General features: G+C 46.9%; 1 protein-coding gene across 8 annotated transcripts in view; it reads left to right on the top strand.

The window, feature by feature from the left end:
* Window positions 1-5,677: 5,677 nt before the first annotated feature.
* CX3CR1 (C-X3-C motif chemokine receptor 1) overlaps window positions 5,678-21,149 on the top strand; it is a 31,430-nt gene continuing 15,958 nt past the window's right edge. For 5 of the 8 annotated variants that reach the window (XR_012901894.2, XR_012901893.2, XR_012901892.2 and 2 more), the window contains exon 1: window positions 5,678-5,830. Coding sequence is in view for 1 of the 8 variants with exons in the window: in XM_006121756.5 (XP_006121818.1) it covers window positions 5,805-5,830 (26 nt within the window). In the remaining 7 variants the exon portion in view is untranslated. Of the gene's footprint in view, window positions 5,831-6,872; window positions 7,181-21,149 lie in introns of all 8 variants that reach the window. The other 3 variants (XR_012901895.2, XR_012901896.2, XR_012901897.2) reach the window with 3 other exon arrangements.

The raw sequence follows: 21,149 nt of genomic DNA, 5'->3' as shown, positions 1-21,149 counted from the left end.
ACAACCATCTGTGGCAATCTGCCATTAGTTCTACTCTTGCAGGAAAACGTCCCCATAGATCCAGCTCTTGACACAACAGAAGAATCAGTGGCTACGTCTACACTGGCCCCTTTTCCGGAAGGGGCATGTAAATTTCATGAGTCGTAGTAGGGAAATGCGCGGGGGATTTAAATATCCCCCGCGGCATTTAAATAAAAATGTCCGCCGCTTTTTTCCGGCTTTTAAAAAAGCCGGAAAAGAGCGTCTAGACTGGCCCCGATCCTCCGGAAAAAGTGCCCTTTTCCGGAGGCTCTTATTCCTACTTCATGATACCCCTAAATGTGGGAACTGTAAAACATGCCACCAGTGCTTGCAGGGGAGACACCACCATCATTGTAAGAGGTCTCTGAGGAACAAGCCTCCCCCCTTCCAGAGTTGAGTGAACTGAGCTGGTTAAAGGGCTTGAGTTAGCCTGCTTCACACCTACCAGGTGTGAGCTGTAAGACTGGCCCAACTTGCCCCTTTCCCCCTTTGTTTTCAGGACAGACCTAAAGCAGACTCTCTGAGGAGTCTTTTCTTTTGCTAGTCTGGTAGAAGCTGGATTCCTTTGCCAGTCCAGCTGGTGGCTAAAAAGTTGAAGTCACTGAGAGCTGAAATCACTGGTTTGGCTGAGAGCCAGAATCACTGCAGCCAGCCAAGTGGCAGCGGCCAGCAGAGTGGCTGGTGGGAATCACTGGCCCACGGTGTGGCCAGTAGGAGTGGCAGCAAGTGAGGAGCGGCAACCAGCGCGTGGCACAGAGCAGCAGCAGGCGAGGAGCAGCGGCGGGCAACCAGTGGAGTATCCGGTGGCATGGGACGAGACAGCTGATGAAGCATGGAGGAGTGTCATAAGTTGCTCCCTGTCTATCCCCCCATCCCTCATTTCTACCCAGGTTGGGAGGTGAAACCCTGCAGGTGAACTTTGGGACTCTGGGTGGCACGGACCAGGGACAGAGACATTTGGGGTGTCAGACTCTTCAGACTTCAGGCGATTCTTGGCGGGGGGGGGGGGGGCAGGGCTTAGCTCATGTTTGGGTTATGAACTCTGTCTGTGGTGTTTTCCCCAAGTTAATGCCATATGACTTCTCTGTCTCATTAAATGTTTCTTTCCTACACTCAGACTCAGTGCTTGCGAGTGGGGAAGCATTGCCTCTCAGAGGCACCCAGGGGTGCGTGAATTTCCCAGATTACTGGGTGGGGGCTCGAGCCGGTTCTGTGTGAGATGGACCCCAAGATATTGAACCCAGCCCTGGTTACTGCCAGGCCTACCCGGCAGAAGGGTTTCCAACACAATCGCCAAACAATACTGTGGTGAAATGAAAAGCCACAAGAGGTTTGCTCACTTGCTTTTCTACAAATATTGCAAAAGCAAAATGAGCACCTTCAAAAGAAACACCTTCCAGCACACAACATCTCATTTCCTGAGCATCCACACATGCATGAGTTCACAGAAGGCAACTGTTGAGCTTATCTGTGACCTTAAATGCCCTTTTTCAATGACTGTCAATGTCTGCTTGTGCTCTGACTTACAGAGAGTTTCACTCACGCAGCAAAACTGCATCAGACTGTTGCTGAGTCGATAGTTTGCATAAGAGAAATAAGGCTCCAATTCAATCACAGGCCACTGACCTTCGTGCAGGGACTAGTGGAACAAAAATAGTCTCTCTTACACAGGTCAGCTCAGAGGAGCAAAGCCCCTGAACATTAGGGTCACAGAGCATAGGATAGTTTAAGGCTACAGCTGGTAGGAGTCCCTCGGCAAGAGTCAGTTACAAAGGGTAGGGCTAGGCTTAGGGCTTTGTGGCTTAGGGTTGGAGTTAAAGAAGGTGGGATGCTCTAGGGTGGGATCCCAGCCTGCCGTTAGGATCAGGGCTAATCTGGGATAGCGTTAGGTTAGGGACTATAGAGCTCCAGGCTAAGCACCTCTACTCACTTCACCTGTAAAAGGAGAAATCAAATGAGACATGGGAGAAGAAGAAACACATGCAAGAAAAGGAGCCCGAGCTCTCCCGAACAAATTCATTCCTGAGTGATGTGTGCACAGAGATGTCTACACTTTGAACTGGAGGGGTCATTGCTAGTTTGGTAGCATTGGCAGTGCATAGTGGACGCTGGAGGCCAAATCTCAAACCACTGGAGGGGGGAAGTGGCAGTGTTGGGATCCCTGGAAACATCTCCTTCCCCATTATGGCCCTGGGGCTGGAGGAACCCTCGCTACCCATCATGGCCCCAAAACTTCAGCTGGGGCTCAGATCTTTTTCCAGTGCCAGTGCTGCAGCTGGGAGGTGGGGTGTGAGGATATGCAGGAGAAGGGGAGGAACTGGGGAGACTGGCTCAGAATTCTAGCTAGAACTAGTTTGGGGCATTTGAATTTTTTTTTTTAACATGAACTGAGTGAAATGACAAAATCTCAACACTTTCCATTCCAGTAGAAAGTACAATTCTTTGTATCAGCCTTCACAAATAAAAAACATCTCTCTATTTCACACGCACACAGTCACAAACTTCAGAAGCAAAAGCCCCTTCCTCATGCACATACACAGATATGAAAAACTGCCCATTAAAAGGACAATTGAAGATGGAGCCACATGTCAATGATAGTAGCTTGGCTGTTTGATGCTTTATTGGAAGGACAACACTGAGATATCACAATCAGGGCCACGATATAAAACCGAGTTAGAACAGAAGGCTCTGTGTTAGGCACGAGTCTCTGTAAGGCTGAAAGAGATAACCCAATGTTTGTGTGACCTCTATGACAATTTCCTGCATTATTTTTAGCATCCATTGTTTTAACTGAAACGTTTTCATGATTGTGTCCTGCTCCATGGTGGAGGACTACCCGTCAGCTTTCCAGGAACTAAAAAGAGTGGATGGCAATTAAGGAAAATCAACCAGGTTGTAATTGACTCCCCCTCCAGAGAGAAAGGCTCTAACCTGGGGCAGGATCAGACTTGATTCTCCAGAGACCAATGGACACAGAAAGATATTTTTTGATCCACAGCCTGAATTTAAAATGGCATAGGGTCTTTGGTCTCATACAGCAAACAGAAAGGAACTTCTGCCTAGTGGGGGAGGGAAGCAGTGCTTAGGGAAGCATGGGAGAGATTGATATCTACCAGAGCCCTTGAGAAGATGACGGGGGTCAGGAATGATCTGTGGTAAGCTTGTTAGCTTGTGCACAGCAGGTTTTTTATTGTTTTAATAGGTTATGTTTGTGATGCTTTTACCTTAAAAATAAATGTGCTTGCTTAAAAAGAGCTGGGAGGGCACTTACACCATTCACAGCCTTCCAAGAAAAAGCCAAGCAGAGACATTGCCTGTGTAGACTACCTGTCTTGCTGGGGAACTCAGTGTAATCAGGGAACTGTGCAGCCTGGATATACCCTGGTCAGGAGGGAGAAAGATGTGGGTGTTTGTCCAAGAGAGGTGATGACTGGAGACCTGGAAGCTTGAGAGTGGGTGGCTTTGCTGGACCAGGGACAAGGAACACAGGTGCAGTTATGATGTTTTGAAGTTATGATGTTTTGAAGTTTCCTCAGGAAGTCGGTGGTATCGCGGAGGTAAACAAATTAACACTAACACCCGACCAGGAACTTTCTATCTGCTACCCAAAATACACAAACCTGGTAAGCCTGGATGGCCCATCATCATCTCAAGCATTGGCACACTCACCACAGGATTATCTGGCTATATCGACTCCCTCCTCAGACCCTATGCTACCAGCACTCATAGCTACCTCCGTGACACCACTGACTTCCTGAGGAAACTTCAAAGCATCAGTAATCTTCCTGAAAATACCATCCTGGCCACTATGGACATAGAAGCTTTTTACACCAACATTCTACATGAAGACAGATTGCACCTGATTACAGAGCTCTGCGACTTTGTCCTCATCCACAACTACTTCCAATTCGGAAACAATTTCTATCTCCAAGTCAGCGGCACAGCCATGGGCACTCGCATGGCACCACAATGCGCCAACATCTTTATGGCTGACCTTGAACAACGTTTCCTCAGCTCTCACCCCCTAATACCCTTATTTTACTTATGCTACATCAATGACATCTTCATCATATGGACCCATGGAAAAGACATTCTTGAAGAATTCCACAAGGATTTCAACAACTTCCACCCCACCATCAACCTCAGCCTGGACCAGTCCACAGGAGAAATCCACTTCCTGGATACTACAGTACAGTTAAATAATGGACAAATTTCCACCACCCTATATCAGAAACCCACCGACCGCTACACTTACCTTCATGCCTCCAGCTTCCATCCCAGACCCATTTCTCAGTCTATAGAAACTGGCGAATTCATCACTGGAGCCAACAACATAAGCTACCAAATCAAAAGGTCATTTGACTGTACATCCAGTAATTTGATCTATGCCAGCAAATGCCAGCAGTGCCCCACTGCTATGTATATTGGACAAACTGGATAGTCTCTGCGGGAAAGAATCAATGGACACAAATCAGATATACATAAAAGAAACATACAGAAACCTATTGGGGAACATTTCAATCTTCCGAATCAATCTTTAAAAGATCTGTAGGTAGCTGTCTTGTTACAAACCAGTTCTACATGCCAGATCCACAGGGAAGCATTGGAATTAGAGTTCATCCACAAATTCAACTCACGTGCTAATGGACTCAGTCGTGATGAAAGTTGTTTGAGACACTATCAACTTAACATCCATTAAAGCTCCTCTTTCTGTGGACTCCCATGTCAGGAAGGACACTATCTATTGACTTTGATTCTTATCTGCTTTGTTTTAACTACCCAATCTTCAGATACTTACTGATTCCCTCTGCTCTCTGTCTCCCACCCCCCTTTCTTTTTCTTCCCTCCCCTTCCCCTCTCCTATTTATTTTGGGTGTTCACATCCTAAACTCATAACTCCGGACATCTGAAGAAGTGGGCTGTGCCCACGAAAGCTCATGATACCATTTACATGTTTTGTTAGTGTATAAAGTGCTACCAGACCATTTGTTGTTGTTGTTTTTTTCAATTGTAGGCAGGAGCCAGTGTGGGCAGGGAGCAAGCTTTTAAGTCAGCTCCCTGCATGCACCAGCTCCCACAGAGCCATCTGTTCCCCCACCCACCATGTAACCACTGAAATTTTCCAGTGGTTACACAATTAAACACCCCTAATTTCCAGTCTTCATCCAGATAAAATTTACTACCTTCCTTTTTCTTCTAGGCCTTTCCTCCCTATCTCCCTGCACCTCTCTGGTGACCAACAGTTTTTCCTTTGCAGCTGAGTTCACAGAGGCCCTAATATTTAAAGTAACACGTAAGTGGGGTAGAAAGAGCCATGTTGGCTCTTTTTAAGACAGATTTTCTCTCTTATTTAAAACTATCTTCAGTCACATTTCTCTTCAGAAGCTTCCCTTCTCCCTGCAAGCATCCAGATAGGGAGCTGGAGCAGCAGAGCATTTTAAGGCATTCAGCATTATAGGACACAAGGTGGCAGAGTCTGAGAGCATCCAGTGTCCAGCATGAACCTACCATGTCAGCATTATTAGCACCATGCTCTAACCAGCTGAGCTAGCCAGCTACCATGGGTTACACCCCAAAACACAACATCCTCCATACATCATTATTTCACCCTATGACCAGGGACAGACGTGAGCAGAAAGCTGACGTTGCTATGTGGGAGTAAATAAATAGCCTAAGAACGGTCTGCATTTCAACCCAGGAAATGTTATTTCCCCTATTGAGTGGCAGCTGGTTGTATTCTATATCCCACACGAGGACAGCAGAAGAAGCAGCAATATTTACTCATGGTCTCATTTATCCAAGGAACTCTGTAAGTACCATCCTCCTAGTATCTGAGTGACATTTAAGATGCTTAAAGGTTACAGTTGAATGGGTAACAGCCATAAAGCTAGAAAAAGGAAAGTTTAGATTAGTCATTATGGGAGTGGAGGGAGGAAATCTTGCTGTGCAGAATAATTTGCCATGAGAACTAATCAAGCACCACCACCAGAAATCTTTAAGGATGGATTGAAACATTCATGGATTTAGTGTATATGACCATCAGGCACTACAGCAAAGGGACAGAACCAATCTACCTTATAATATGACAGTCTGCAAGGGTTTTGTTTTTATTTTAATTTATATTCAAGATTTCACAAAGATTAAAGCCCATGGTGCCAGGGTAGATTACTGTCCAATAAGATCCAAAACCAAAACCAATGCCTATGCAAGTCCCTTTAATACAGAGAAGATGGCAAAGAGGAGAAAGGAAACAAGTAAACATAGTGCAGAAAGATGATCTTACGGTAAAGACACTGAGCAAAAGATCTGATTCCTGGTGTTGCCACAGACTCTACATAGGACCCATGGCAAATTGCTTCATCTGTCTAGGACTCAGCTCCCCTTCTGTAAAACTGGATTCATTAATACATACAGGCAGGCTGCCCTCACAGGGGGCTGTGGAGATACATGTCTTTATTTTTGTGACATGCTGCTCTAATACAGCGATGTAGATCAAACAGGTACCTGTAATGAGATAGCTGCATCTCCAGAAAGATGAGCAGGTGCTTCCACATATATTCCAGTGCAACAACCCATCAGTGGGAGTAGCACACCCTGTGGGGAGTGAATTGGTTAAGCTACAACCAAAGAGAAATATAGTCGCTATCTACAAATGGATGAAGAATGTTATTAAATTGTCAAGGAGGAAAAGGTGTTGTTTTAAGAAGAGTTAAGGCTTAATACTGGGTGGGTTGGAATGGCCCTTACTGAAAGTTTGGCTAGACAGTTCTGGAGAAAATAGGCTGCAGTGTACTGCACTAGCAGGCAGATGAGGTAGCTGATTTAACAAGTCTTTCATCTCTAATTTTAAGGATGGTTAAGGACACTGAGGCAAATCTCTGTTGCTATGAAAGGTGCCATGGAATCTTTAATATTCATGCAGAGCAGCCATTACCAGCCTGGCTTTCACAAGTGCTGAGCAGCACGGGTCCTGTTTTATCTGACAAGAACTGAGGATGTTGCTCACCTTTGCCGGTCAGGGTACTAATACCAATACATTTCCAGCCCGTCAGGCCAGTGCAATCTGAACAAACTCTGTCTTCAACAGAACACAGAAAAGAAATCTGAATAATTAGAGAGGAGGGACGGCCCTGTAGAAAGAACTACCGGCAGAGTACAGGTAAGGAAAAACTGGGTGGGGAGAGGAACTGAGTCAGTATCAGTCTATTCATCTTAAAGATAGTCAAGGAATCATCTAGCACAATGGTCACCAATCAGTGGATCGGGATCTACCGGTAGGTCTTGGAGCCTCTGACAGGTGATCCTGACTGGTTTGGCCAAGAGACTATCAAGTGCAGCGCTTCAGCTGCCCCTCCTCACTACTGCTGTGCATCTCCTGCCCTTTGCCTTGGAGCTGCCTCCCCCCACTTCCAGGAGCCTCCTGCTAGTTGTGCAGGGCAGGGGAAAGGAAGGAGCTGATAACAAAGTGCCCCATCTCCCAGCCTGTATCCTATTTTCACAGAGTAAGGCGGGGGGCACTACAGGGCTTGGGATGGAGGGAGTTTTCTGGCTGCCTTTGGGAGTGGTGCCGGGCCAGGGCAGGGGTGAGCCTGCCTTAGCCCCCCCTGCACCACCTCCCAGGAGACACCTGAGGTGAGCAGTGCCCAGGCAGAGCTCACATCCTGAAACCTCACCCCAGTCATGAACCCCCTCCTGCACCCCAAGCCTCTGCCCTACCCCCGAGCACCCTGGACCAAAACTCCCTTACAGAGCCTGCACCTAGAATCCTCTCCAGCACCACAACTGCCTGCCCCAAGCTCAGCTCAGAGCCCCTCTCAAATTCCAAATCCCTTAACCCAAGACCAGAGCCTGGCCCCCAGCCCGCTGCCCCTGCCTGGTGAAAGTGAGGGAGGATGGGGGAGGGAGGAAGAGAGGATGGAGTGAGCAGGGGCAGGGGGTGTTTGAGGTAGATTTTGAATTGTACTTAAATTGTGGAAGTGAGCTCATGCTTAAAAAGGTTGGAGACCACTGGTCTAGCAAACCTCTTTACCACAGAAAATTAATTTCTAAAAAATAGGAACTTCAGGGGGGAACTCAGCAGATGAGAGGAAACAAATGTAGCAGGGGCACAACCAGAAATTTCCTAAAGAAGCAGGCCCAGCATTTTCCCTCTGCTGCTCCCCCACCCTGTCCTGAGCTCTCTCACACTGCCTCTGCACCCAGTCTGCAGTCTCAGTCCACACCCAGCTCTACACCCTCCCCACCTACTGACCTTGACCCAGCACCACGCTCTTTTCCCCACATTGCTCTGCACCCAGCTCTGAGCTCTCCCTCACCCTGCACCTCACCCCACAGTCTCTCCATCCCACAGCCAGTCCCTAGCTCTGGCCCAGAGAGGCAATCAGACTGAAGAACACCATCGCAACCAGGGACCAAGCAGTTCTGGGAGCCTTCTGTGTCCCTGTTTCCTCAGAAAACGCTAAAAGCCCAGATCCAACCCTTCTACCCATCTGGGGTTTCCCAAGGCCCCTGATCTGCTTCTCCATAAGGACTGGGGTGCCCAGTGGTCCAGAGAAATTAGCAAAGATGTACAGGGGGCAGCATAAGCACAAGCTAACAATGCCCCTCAAATCTAGTCTGGTTACCCCCTGTCATCCCAGGAGTGAAGGGGCTCTGCTGTTACGACTCCCAAGTTTGGTAAGGGGCCAAGGAGACACCTAGGCCCTCAGGACACCCCCCCACCATCAAACCCTTGGAATGTAGTTCACATTTCCAAAAAAGAACAGAAGCACGAGCCTAGCAATTCTCATCCTGTCAGGCCAACCGCAAAACTCCAGCCACCTTGATGGAATTATCAAGCATTCAATGGAAGCTAGGTGCGGAGGTGCTTGTAAAAACCCCACCAAGGGCCTGTCTGCAGCTTTATGCACCAGTGCAGCATTTGCAGTGTAGCCCTGCCCTAAGTTACTTTTGAAAATGGGACTTTGACATCTAACACACTTGAAACACTCATAGGCAATGGGAGAAGGTAGGGCTAGAGGAGGTAAAACCCCAGCCACACACCTCCTCCAGCTCTGCCCCCTAGCACTACAGGAAGGGAGGAGGAGGTATGATGACCCCAGCCTCCCTGGCCCTAGAGCACAGGTAGGGCGGGTGCAGGGAGCAGCAACACTCTCCCTCAGTACGCTTACAGTAGGCATTCTGGGGGTAAAGTATGAGCTGAGCATACCCACCGAGCATACCCACCACCCATGGAAGCATTTCTGAAAGTTTTAGCCCATGTCTCTGCCTTTGGACAGTAAAGCGCCTTGTAAAAGAGCAGGATACATTTTAGAAAAAAGAAATTCACCACACATCTAGGGTATGTCTACACTACAAAGTTAGTTCGAACTAACAGATGTTAGTTCGAACTAACTTTCATAGGCGCTACACTAGCGCTCCGTTAGTTCGAACTTAATTCGAACTAACGGAGCGCTTAGTTCGAACTAGGTAATCTTCATTCCACGAGGATTAAGCCTAGTTCGAACTTACTAGTTCAAATTAAGGGCTGTGTAGACCCTTAATTTGAACTAGTGGGAGGCTAGCCCTCCCCAGGTTTCCCTGGTGGCCACTCTGGCCAACACCAGGGAAACTCTATTGCCCCCCTCCCAGCCCCGGACCCCTTAAAGGGGCACGGGCTGGCTACGGTGCCCGTGCCAGGTGCAAGCCTGCCAGCACCCAGCCAGCAGACCCTGCACCTGGCACGGCTTGAGCCAGCCACCCGATGCCCCCAGCCCTCCCCCTTTTCCCGGGACCAGGCTGGCAGCTCCTGGGAGCTTGCCCGGGACCGCAAGAGGCGGGCACCCGCCTGAGCTAGTGCGGACATCGTGGACCTCATCCACGATCTCCGCACTAGGCACAGGAAAGTGGCCGGCTAGGGCAGGATAGCTGCCAGCCTGGCCACCCAGGAGCAGGTGTGCATGAAAATCAAGGTGGTCCACTGAGACCCCCGACCCTGAGCCCTGAGCTTACAATGGCCGTCCTGGGTCAGACCAAAGGTCCATCTAGCCCAGTAGCCTGTCTGCCGACAGCAGCCAACCCTAGGGTCCCTGGAGGAGATGGACCAAAGATAGTGACCAAGCCATTTGTCTCGTGCCATCCCTCTCCAGCCTTCCACAAACCTTGGCCAGGGACACCACTCCTACCCCCTGGCTAATAGCACTCCATGGACCCAACCTCCATGACTTGATCTCACTTCCCTTTAAACTCTGTTCTAGTTCTATCCTTCACAGCCTCCTGCAGCAAGGAGTTCCAAGGTTGACTCTTTGCTTTGTGAAGAAGAACTTTCTGTTACTAGTTTGAAGCCTGCTACCCATTCCTTTCCTTTGGTGTCCTCTAGTCCTTCTTTATGGGAACTAATGACGAACTTTTCTGTATGCACCCTCTCCACCCAACTCCTGCTTTTAGAGACCTCTATCCTGTCCCCCCTCCATCTCCTCTTTTCTAAACTGAAAAGTCCCAGTCTCTTTAGCCTCTCTTCATATGGGACCTGTTCCCAACTCCTGATCATTGTAGTTGCCCTCCCCTCTCCCACCCTCTCTCTTCCCCTCTCCCACCTCCTTTTCCCAGTCTCCCCCAGTTTTTTCAATAAAGACAGATTCCATTTTTGAACACAATTGTCCTTTATTTTGTACATCAAGAAAAGGGGCTAGGGAAGGGTAAGTGGAAGGATGTGAGGGAGGAATGGGGCACGAGCCCCCGATGGGGAGGACTGGGCTGGCTCTGCGGGCTTCTGGGGGTGGAAGCTCTCCTGCAGCCCCCCAATTGCTAGATCATCCCTGACAGATGTTTGTCTAACAAACCTGCTCTTAAAAATCTCCAGTGATGGAGATTCTATAACTTCTGTAGGCAATTTATTCCAGTGTGTAACCACCCTGACCCTCAGGAAGTTTTTTTCCCCTCTAATGTCCAGCCTAAACCTATCTTGCTTCAATTTAAGCCCATTGCTTCTTGTTCTATTCTTAGAGGTTAAGAAGAAAAATGTTTCTTCCTCCTCCTTGTGACAATCTTTTAGGTACTTAAAAGCTGTTATGTCCCCTCTCAGTTTTCTCTTCTCCAGACTAAGCAAACTCAGCTTCTTGAGTATTCTAGGATGCATTTCATCAGGCCTTGGGGAACTGGCCACATCCGTACCACTCAGAATAGAGTCACCAACCACTACTATCCTACCCAGAAGTAATCAGCAGCCAGTTTTTTCCCTGTGACATTCACATCCTCCTCCTCCCGTGGTGGTGTAGCAGCAGCCCTCTGCACCTGAGTAGCTTCCTCAGCCTTGGATGTCTCCATATTAATTGTCTCAAGGAATTCCTTGTGTGTTTGGATGCTCCTTAGCCTAGTCACCACCTCCTGTTGCTCTCTAACCTGCTTTCTGAGGGATTCCACAAGCAAGCACCTTTCACAATGAATGGCCGTGTCCCTCCCCGCCAGCCTGGCGTCTGTGAGTGGGAAATGCAGGCCACTGTCTCTGCAAAACCACACCAATATCTGAGTAAAGGAATCCATGGCCAAGTTCTCCGTCTGGATACAGGCGCAGATGAAGGAGATGGTAGTAGCATTGGTGATGAGGCCCTTCCTAACCATAGCAATTATATTGTGTGTCACTCCCACAAACTCCCTCTCAAACTTCCTGCTGTCTTCCCATACCTTAGCTCCCCTTGGTTGCTTAGCCTCTGGCTTTTAAGGCCTTCTCTCCTAGGTCAGCCAAGCCCCCTTGTTAATCACACAGTGGGACTGAGGCGGATAAAAGATGATCCAGGGAACAAAGGTGCAAACAGTCTCCAGACACATAATCCCAACTGACCTTGTAACTTAGATAACCTGAAAGGGAGAGAAAAAAAACCAAACAGCTAAACAAACTTATTTACCCCAAGATTACTACTCTGTCCTCCCCATGTTGTGCTGTGCTGCAGGTGCTGGCTGGATGCCAGACTGCCCCTCACAAATGTCTGCAGTTCAGTGTTGCTCCATTACTGCTGAAAGGTCCTAACTGGAAGGTGAACTATATTGTAATCAGGACTCGACAAATAATGTAATCTACTCACCCTGATTACAACCTGGAAGTGCCGACGCAGAGCGATCTGCACGTGCGCAGAACGCAAAACGGCGCGAAACCGCGTGGCTGGCGAGCGAGGCTTGCTGCTGCTTGCCGAGCCCTGATTGTAATGGTTTTGTGCTGTTAGAAGTTACACTTTCCATCCCCTCCACTCAGCCCGCCCCTTTCAATACAACTGTTTCAGAAATACTGGTTTCACACATGAAAGCCTAAACTGTTAAAACTGCCCTACTCTGCTTGTGAAACCACTGAATTGTGGTATTGATGGGTAAATTGTAAAATGTGGGTTCAAATCCTCTGATCTCTTTGGCCTAAGTGCATTGTTAGAGACCCGTAAACTACCTGAAGGTTCATGCTTGGATTTCCAAAAGTGACTAGTCATTTGGGGTGCTTCAGTTTTTTGGATCCCTAACTTGAGGTACTTTCAAGGTGCTTGATTTTACAAAAGTGTTGAACACTCCCCCCTGAAAATCAAGCCCCTTTAAAGAGTCTTGAGATAGAGACTCAAAACTGAAGCACCCAAAATCCACTAGTCACTTTTGAAAAATCTTAGCCTCCAGCTCACGGTGCAGTGCCGATCAAAACGGCTGCCTGCCCCCTGTGGCTCTCTGTGCTGCAGGGAGGAGAGAGCGAAGGAGGGAGGAACAGGCTTCAGCACATTGTCCCCATCCCAAGCAAAATCTCTCTGATTTTATTGGCCAGAAACCAGACAATGGGAGATTTTTTTGGGGGCAGAGGTAGCACAGCACAATTTTTCAGCTCTCATTGGCCAGCTTCAGTGCATGAAGCCTCTCCCTCCCTCCCCACTCCCTGCAACACAGAGAGCCACATGCACAGTCAGCCAGCCAGCCAGCAGTCTAGGGCTGCTGGCAGACAAGGAAGCCTGCCTGAGAGTGCTATCAGCTGGGCAACCCACTCCCAACTCCCTCCCACACTCCCTCCCTCCCAACTCCCTCTCCTAATCCCCTCTCCTCCCCCTCCCTGCCACTCAGGCCAAAATCCTCTCCTGCACCCATACCTACTCCTGGAACATGAACCCCAATCCTTTGCCCAGGTCACAACCCTCTACTTCACCCAAACTCCCTCTCAGACCCCACACTCTCTCCTGCAGTCCAATCCCTTACCCCAAGCTCCCTTCTGCACCCAACCTCTGTCCCAGACCCTACAGCTCCTGCATAAAAAGTGTAGCCCTTGACCACTTACCAAAATCTTGCCATGGCCCCCCATCACAAATTATTGCCCACCCCGTGTCACTTACATGCACACAAAAAACCAATCACAAAATAGTCTGATTGCTTCTAATTCTAATAGATTAATCACTTACTTCACATCAATCAGTACCCTAGCTCTCACACCAAAAGCACCTTCTGAAGCCAATCCTATAATAAACTAAGGGTTTATTAACTAGGAAAAAAGAAAAAAAATGTGTACAAGTTAAAGCAAGCAAACATGCACACAAACAAGTGCAATCTAACCCCTGATCTAGCAAGTAACAGTGTCTTTCATAGCTAATCTGGGGGAAAACCCTTGGGGCTCTCTGACTTCAGTTTGGGTTTATTAAAAGATAGGATCCAAGAAAAAACCGGCATGGTGCAGAGAAACACAAAATCAGAAGCTCCACTGAAAATAGGCACATCACAATCAGAAATGCCCCTGGAAATGTAAAACAAGCAAGATATGCAAAGACAGTGCAATGTTCCAGTTCTGAGCACTAAACACAGAGTCCAACATCTCTCAGCTACCTATGTAAAACTCTTCCCCATGGGGGGACAAAGATGAGCTGGATGGACTCAAGGTCCATCTTGGTCCCAGAGCCCAGCCCACGCCTGGTGCCACTCAGTTGGTGACCCATTTTTTTCCACCGTGCCAGATATTTAACTGCTGTAGAAATCCAGTTAGCTTCCACGATGGGGAACTGGCATCACTGGCCCTGTGAGAGTTTAAATGGCAAAGAAATTGACAATTTTCCTGTGTCTTCATTTTATTACCTTCATTCAATCTCTAAGGGCTTGTCTACATTACACAGCTTTTAGTGACACAGCTGCATCCCTAAGAGTCGCGCATTGTAGCAGCCATTTGTCAGCAAAATTCTTCCACTTCCAATGAGTGGCACTCACATTTTTGACAAGAGAGCGTGCCTGCTAACGGCATGCTGTTGTCAGCATCCGGCCCCTGGTTCTTAGGTTCCCCATCCCTGCTCTGACCGCTACATACATTCTTACAAAACTGCTATCTATTTTGAGCAACTCAAAGCATATACGTGAACTGGTCTGGCCTCCATCTCGAAGTTTGTCCATTCTTAGCTAGTGGATGCAGCCGTAGAAGGAGCTGGCACCTGGCCATCTAGCATCACTAGAAGCCAGGGCCTCCATCGAGAAGCAAAAGAGGAACACATGCCAACCTGCAAGTGGATCACAGGCAGGCAAGAGGTAGATGGGCTAGTCATGAGTATGCAGAAACAGGTGCATCTGTGTTTGCAAAGGGTGGGTGGCAGAGAATAACGAGGGTGGGACTGACTAGGCATCCTTACATGATGAAAAGTAACAGAGGTAGCCGTGTTAGTCTGATCTTGGTAAAACAAAAATTGACCCTGACAATAAGCAATTTCCTCCTTCCTTGTCTCTTCTTTGTCCCCTCACCCCTCCTCCCACCTTCTGTTCTAGGTAGCTGATGCATTAGTGTGCAATTTCTTTACTTTTTTCATTGTATCCCTCTGTTATATATGGTCATGCCAATTCACTTTCAGAATATAATCTGAAGAAGTGGGTCTGCCCCACAAAATCTCATCACCTAATAAACTTGTTAGTCTTCAAAGTGCTACATGACTGCTTTCTTTGTTTACGCACCCTTAGGTATTCATATATGTCCCCACTATAAATGAAGGCTGGTCCAGAGCCAGTGCAGGCATAGATTATTCAGTATATAAATATACCTCCCTGCTGGGAAACACAGTCTAAAAGAGAAAACCCACATCTGTGCTGCACTGAAGTCCCACTTTGTTTGGATGAGCAGATCAAACAAGAGTGTGAAGAGTGTGAAGGAGGTGTGAAAATCCTTTAAGGTTAAGCTTCTGAGTGCTACACTGCCTGTCTCAGCAAGGTGTTAGAGTCACACCCATGTGAGAAAATCTAAAATATATCTTTGGCTTTTATAGTTGTGGCACCTAAATTAACATCAGCAAATTACAGAAAGATGAAATTACTTACTAAACGGTCTTGTTTTTGACTTGTCAGCTGTAATACCTGTAACTCAAGAATAGTGATAGAAATGTAGCCGTGGAGACAGATCCATAGTCTCCTATAGACAACCACCTAACCTCAAGATGATTCTTACCAACCACCACAGGACATACCACACTAATACCAACCCTGGTACCTTCCCTTGCAACAAACCCCGTTGCCAGCTTTGTCCACATATTCATTCTGCTGATACCATTATTGGATCTAACCAAGTGAGTTATAAGATCAAGAACACATATTCCTGCGCATCCAGAAATATAATCTATACTATCATGTGCCGAAAGTGTCCGTCTGCTATGTACATTGGACAAACATCTCAGACACTTCGCCAAAGGATTAATGCCCACAAAACAGATATCAGACAAGATCACAAAGAAAAAAACAGTTTCTTGCCATTTTAACCAGAAAGGACACTCTCTCAATGACTTAACCACCTGCATTCTGCTACAAAGACCTTTTACATCTGCACTTGAAAGGGAATCCTCTGAACTGTCATTCATGTTAAAATTCGACACTTTCCAAAAAGGACTCAACAAACACTTGAACTATCTCACCCATTACCAAGATAGTTTCCCCAATTATCACCTCTAATACCATTAACTCACAAACATCCCACTCTCCCTACCTCTAATATCATCAGTTCACAGACACTTACCTTCCTTCCTTCCCCCCCCCCCCCCCGCTGCATCCCCCTCCTGTTCTGCAATGTGATTTGTCCTTTTCATATTTGTTCATTTTTTTAATTGTATCCTTTGGTATATATGGTTGTGACTACTTTCTTCCACTATTTGATCTGAGGAAGTGGGTCTGGCCCACGAAAGCTCATCATCTAATAAACCATCTTGTTAGTCTTTAAAGTGCTACATTGTCCTGCATTTTGCTGTAACTCAAGACACATCTAAATAGAGGAGCAACACTCACAGCATTACATTAAAGCACACTAAGTCATTTTTTGTGCACACCAGCAACGTCTACATGGACCAATTAATGCCTAATGTTTTAGCGATATTTAGAAATCATATCCCGGTATTGCACGTTGCTGTACCAGAGAGATAACCCCACAGGTTCTTCGCAAGATCTAAAAGCAGTTAGCATGGATGTTAGCAACAGCATGTTGAAATAAATATGCAATTTGACTGGAAAGATGAGAAATGCAAACTGGGTTTGCTGTCTTTTCAATAGGGGTGTAGTTGGTGGCCACTAAAGATGGCAAAACAATTTACTTCACACTGTAGTATAGAATGATTGAGAATCATTGATGTGAGAAAACAAAAGGAAAAACTATGTAGCACTTTAAAGACAAACAAGATGGTTTAATAGGTGATGAGCTTTCGTGGGCCAGACCAACTTCCTCAGATCATATTCTGGAAGAGAATTGGCATGACCATATATACCAAAGGAATACAATGAAAAAAGTGAACACATTATTAAACTGACAAATCAGATTTAATACAGAAGGTGGGGTGAGGGAGAGGGAGGGAGGGAATAGCTATTTATGAGTCAATGAATGGCTAATCAGGGGTGATAAGTGGGGAAAGCTATCTTTGTAATGGTTAATGTAATTAGCATCTTTGTTAAGGCCCATTTAAGTATCAAATTTAAGCATGAAAGAAAGTTCTGAAGTTTCCCTCAGTAATCTGGTATTAAAGTCTCTTTGAAGTAAGATGCATGTAGTAAGGTCATTAAGACTATGTCCAGGTAGGTTGAAATGAAAAGCAACTGGTTTTTCCTTGTAAAGATGTCTGATTTGTGGGCATTAATTCTTTTGCGAAGTGTCTGAGAAGTCAGCCAACCACAGCGTGCTGCTTTGGGCCCCGCAAATGCTTTGGCCAGGCCTGCTGACTGCAAAGGGTAAGGGAGTGCAGGGAAAGAAAGATGCAGACTGCAATAATATTTTCAGCATCCCATGAGCTCCCTGAATGCCTTTCCGAACACAAATTAAAAAAACAACCACCACCCTATTTAACAAAAATGAGCCTTCTTAGTGGGGAGGAAGTGAATCAATTAGACATTAGCCTAATTTGCACGGTGACCAGTTTCAGAGGAGTAGATGTGTTAGTCTGAATCTGCAAAAGTGGCGAGGAGTCCTGTAGCACCTTATAGACTAACATATTTATTGGAGCATAAGCTTTAGTGGGCAAAGAAGTGGGTCTTTGCCCATGAAAGCTTATGCTCCAATAAATCTGTTAGTCTATAAGGTGCCACAGGACTCCTCATCGCATTAGCCTAATTGAATACAATGTTACAGTAAGACTCAATTTTTCAAAAAAGAAACACTTAAGTTATATACACAACATACTTAGCTGTGTGAGGATACAAGGAGGTGATCACATATATGCACATTTCAACTGCGTGCGTAATAAGGGTAAGTGGGTGTACAATCATCAGACTGTGTGCCTTCAATTTCCCCCAAGAATGAGCATGCCCAACATGAAAGCCACTGTCTGGTGCAAACAGCTGTTTGCACAGTATGGTACTAAAATTTTCAAAAGGAACCCACAAACACAGTGGTTAAACTTGTATGATTGAGAGACGGTCAGCACAGCTGGGGGCCTTGAAGCGAGGGAGGAAGAAATAGAAGTCACACAAGTTCCTTGTCTCAAAATAGTGACTGTCAAACCGCACACCTGGAGATCAAATGCAAGTAACCTAGAGATGAGGGGATAAGCCAACAGAGCTGTTAAACCTCAAGATTCAGCGTCAGGAGCTAGCCATATTTACAAGTCCTATTGATCATACCCCATAGATCAGATTAATATGTGAACTACTGCGCAATAGACAGCTGCCCCAGAGGAGTCTCAGTATGACAAGAGAGACAGAGCAGAGAAGACACGCATTTTCCTATGGAGCTTCAGGGGGTAGCCAAGTTAGTCTGTTACAGAAAAAAAAACAGTGAGCAAACGGTCTGGTAGCACTTTATAGACTAACAAAACATGTAGATGGTATCATGAGCTTTCATGGGCACAGCCCACTTCTTCAGATAACCGGAGTTATGATTAGAGGATAAGGAAACTCGAAATAAATAGGAGAAGGGAAGGGCGAGGGGGGAGGGGAGGGGAGAGAAGACAGATGTTCTGTCGCCCACCCCCCTACCTCTATGCATAAAGTATCAGGAGAAAGGGTCCTAAACCTGAGTAGATAAAGATCAAAGTCAGTGGATGGATAAGACAGGAAGAGTTAGCTAACTACTTGCTAACTACTTTCTGAATAGTATCCTTCCTGCCTTATCCATCCACTGACTTTGATCTTTATCTACTCAGGTTTAGCAGCCTTTCTCCTGATACTTTATGCATAGAGGTAGGGGGGTGGGCCACAGAACATCTGTCTTCTCCCCCCGCCCTTCCCTTCTCCTATTTATTTCAAGTTTCTTATCCTCTAATCATAACTCCGGACATCTGAAGAAGTGGGCTGTGCCCACAAAAGCTCATGATACCATCTACATGTTTAGTTAGTCTATAAAGTGCTACCAGACCATTTGCTCACTGTTTTTTTCCTATGGGGTCAGAGAGGATGATTTGAGCATTACAGTCCTCACTCAACCTGTCACACAGGGTGCTGCAGGGTCCATTACAGAGCTGCATCCAAAATCTGAGAGGAACAAAGCGTGGGAAGTGTCAGGGGGTAGCCGTGTAAGGCCAGTCCTCACCCACAGAACCTGCCAACCTGAAGCAAATTTTCTCCAGCAACTATACACCACACCACAGTAACTCTACCTCAGGAACTGATACCTCCAACAAACCTCGGTGCCAACTCTGCCCACATATCTACACCAGCGACACCTCACAGGACCTAACCACATCACGGGTTCATTCACCTGCACTTCTACCAATGTAATATACACCATCGTGTGCCAGCAATGCCCCTCTGCTATACAAGCAGTCCCCGGGTTACGTACAAGATAGGGACTGTAGGTTTGTTCTTAAGTTGAATCTGTATGTAAGTCGGAACTGGCGTCCAGATTCAGCTGCTGCTGAAACTGATCAGTTTCAACAGCGGCTGAATCTGGACGCCAGTTCTGACTTACATACAGATTCAACTTAAGAAACCCAGGCGTCCCCAAGTCAGCTGCTGCTGAAACTGATCAGCAGCTGATTCCAGGAAGCCCGGGACAGGGGCTTCCTGTAGTCAGCCACTGGTCAGTTTCAGCAGTAGCTGACTTGGGGACGCCTGGGGCAGCCGCTGCTGAAACTGACCAGCAGTGGCTGAATCAGGACGCCTGGGGCAGAGCAGCTGGGGTGCTGCCGGGTTGGTCCTGTAGCGCCCAGAGCGGCGCTATGGGACCAACCAGCAGCACCCCAGCTGCTGTACCACAGGCATCCGGAGCAAAGCCGTGGAGCACGGGGGCAGCGGGACAGCCCAGACGCGCCGTGGCTGTCCTGCTGCCCTCGGGCTCCGCGGCTTTGCTCTGCTTTGCTCCCCCTCTCCCTGGTCTGCAGACCATGGAGACGGGGAGCAAAGCAGAGCAAAGCCAAGGAGCACGCGGGCAGCGGACAGCCCAGACGCGTCTGGGCTGTCCGCTGCCCGCGTGCTCCGCCGCTTTGCTTCCTCTCCCTGGTCTGCTGGAGACCAGGGAGACGGGCCCCGTTCATAACTCGGGGACTGCCTGTATACATCGGCCAAACTGGACAGTCCCTACGTAAAAGAATAAATGGACACATATCAGATATCAGGAATGGTAATATACAAAACCTGTAGGAGAATACTTCAATCTCCCTGGACACACAGTAGCATATTTAAAAGTAGCCATCCTGCAACACAAAAAATCTTTAAAAATGGACTTCAAAGAGAAGCTGCAGAGCTACAATTCATCTGCAAATTTCACACTATCAGTTAGGATTAAACAAAGACTGTGAATGGCTAGCCAGCTACAAAAGCAGTTTTTCCTCTCGTGGTGTTCACACCTCCACATCAGCTGTTAGAAGTGGGCCTCATCCTCCCTGACTGATTGACCTCCTTATCTCTAACCTTACTCTTGATTAGTGATAGAAATGTAGCCGTGTTAGACTGGGGTAGCTGAAGCAAAATGTAGGACAATGTAGCACTTTAAAGACTAACAAGATGGTTTATTAGATGATGAGCTTTCGTGGGCCAGACCCACTTCCTCAGATCAAATAGTGGAAGAAAATAGTCACAACCATATATACCAAAAGGATACAATTAAAAAAATGAACACATATGAAAAGGACAAATCACATTTCAGAACAGGAGGGGAATGCAGGGGGGGGGGGAAGGAAGGTAAGTGTCTGTGAATTGACGATATTAGAGGTGGGGAGAGTGGGATGTTTGTGAGTTAATGGTGTTAGAGGTGATAATTGGGAAAGCTATCTTGATAATGTGTAAGATAGTTCAAGTGTTTGTTCAATCCTCTTTGGAGAGTGTCGAATTTTAACATGAATGACAGTTCAGAGGATTCCCTTTCAAGTGCAGATGTAAAAGGTCTTTGTAGCAGAATGCAGGTGGTTAAGTCATTTAGAGAGTGTCCTTTCTGGTTAAAATGGCAAGAAACTGTTTTTTCTTTGTGATCTTGTCTGATATCTGTTTTGTGGGCATTAATCCTTTGGCGAAGTGTCTGAGATGTTTGTCCAATGTACATAGCAGACGGACACTTTTGGCACATGATAGCATAAATTATATTTCTGGATGCGCAGGAATATGTGTTCTTGATCTTATAACTCACTTGGTTAGGTCCAATAATGGTATCAGCAGAATAAATATGTGGACAAAGCTGGCAACGGGGTTTGTTGCAAGGGAAGGTACCAGGGTTGGTATTAGTGTGGTATGTCCTGTGGTTGTTGGTAAGAATCATCTTGAGGTTAGGT

The sequence above is a fragment of the Pelodiscus sinensis genome, chromosome 2, assembly GCF_052426305.1.
Source record: "Pelodiscus sinensis isolate ZL-2025 chromosome 2, ASM5242630v1, whole genome shotgun sequence".
Classification (NCBI taxonomy): Eukaryota; Metazoa; Chordata; order Testudines; family Trionychidae; genus Pelodiscus; species Pelodiscus sinensis.
The sequence above is the reverse complement of the archived record's forward strand: the minus strand, read 5'-3'. Positions and strand labels throughout refer to the sequence as shown.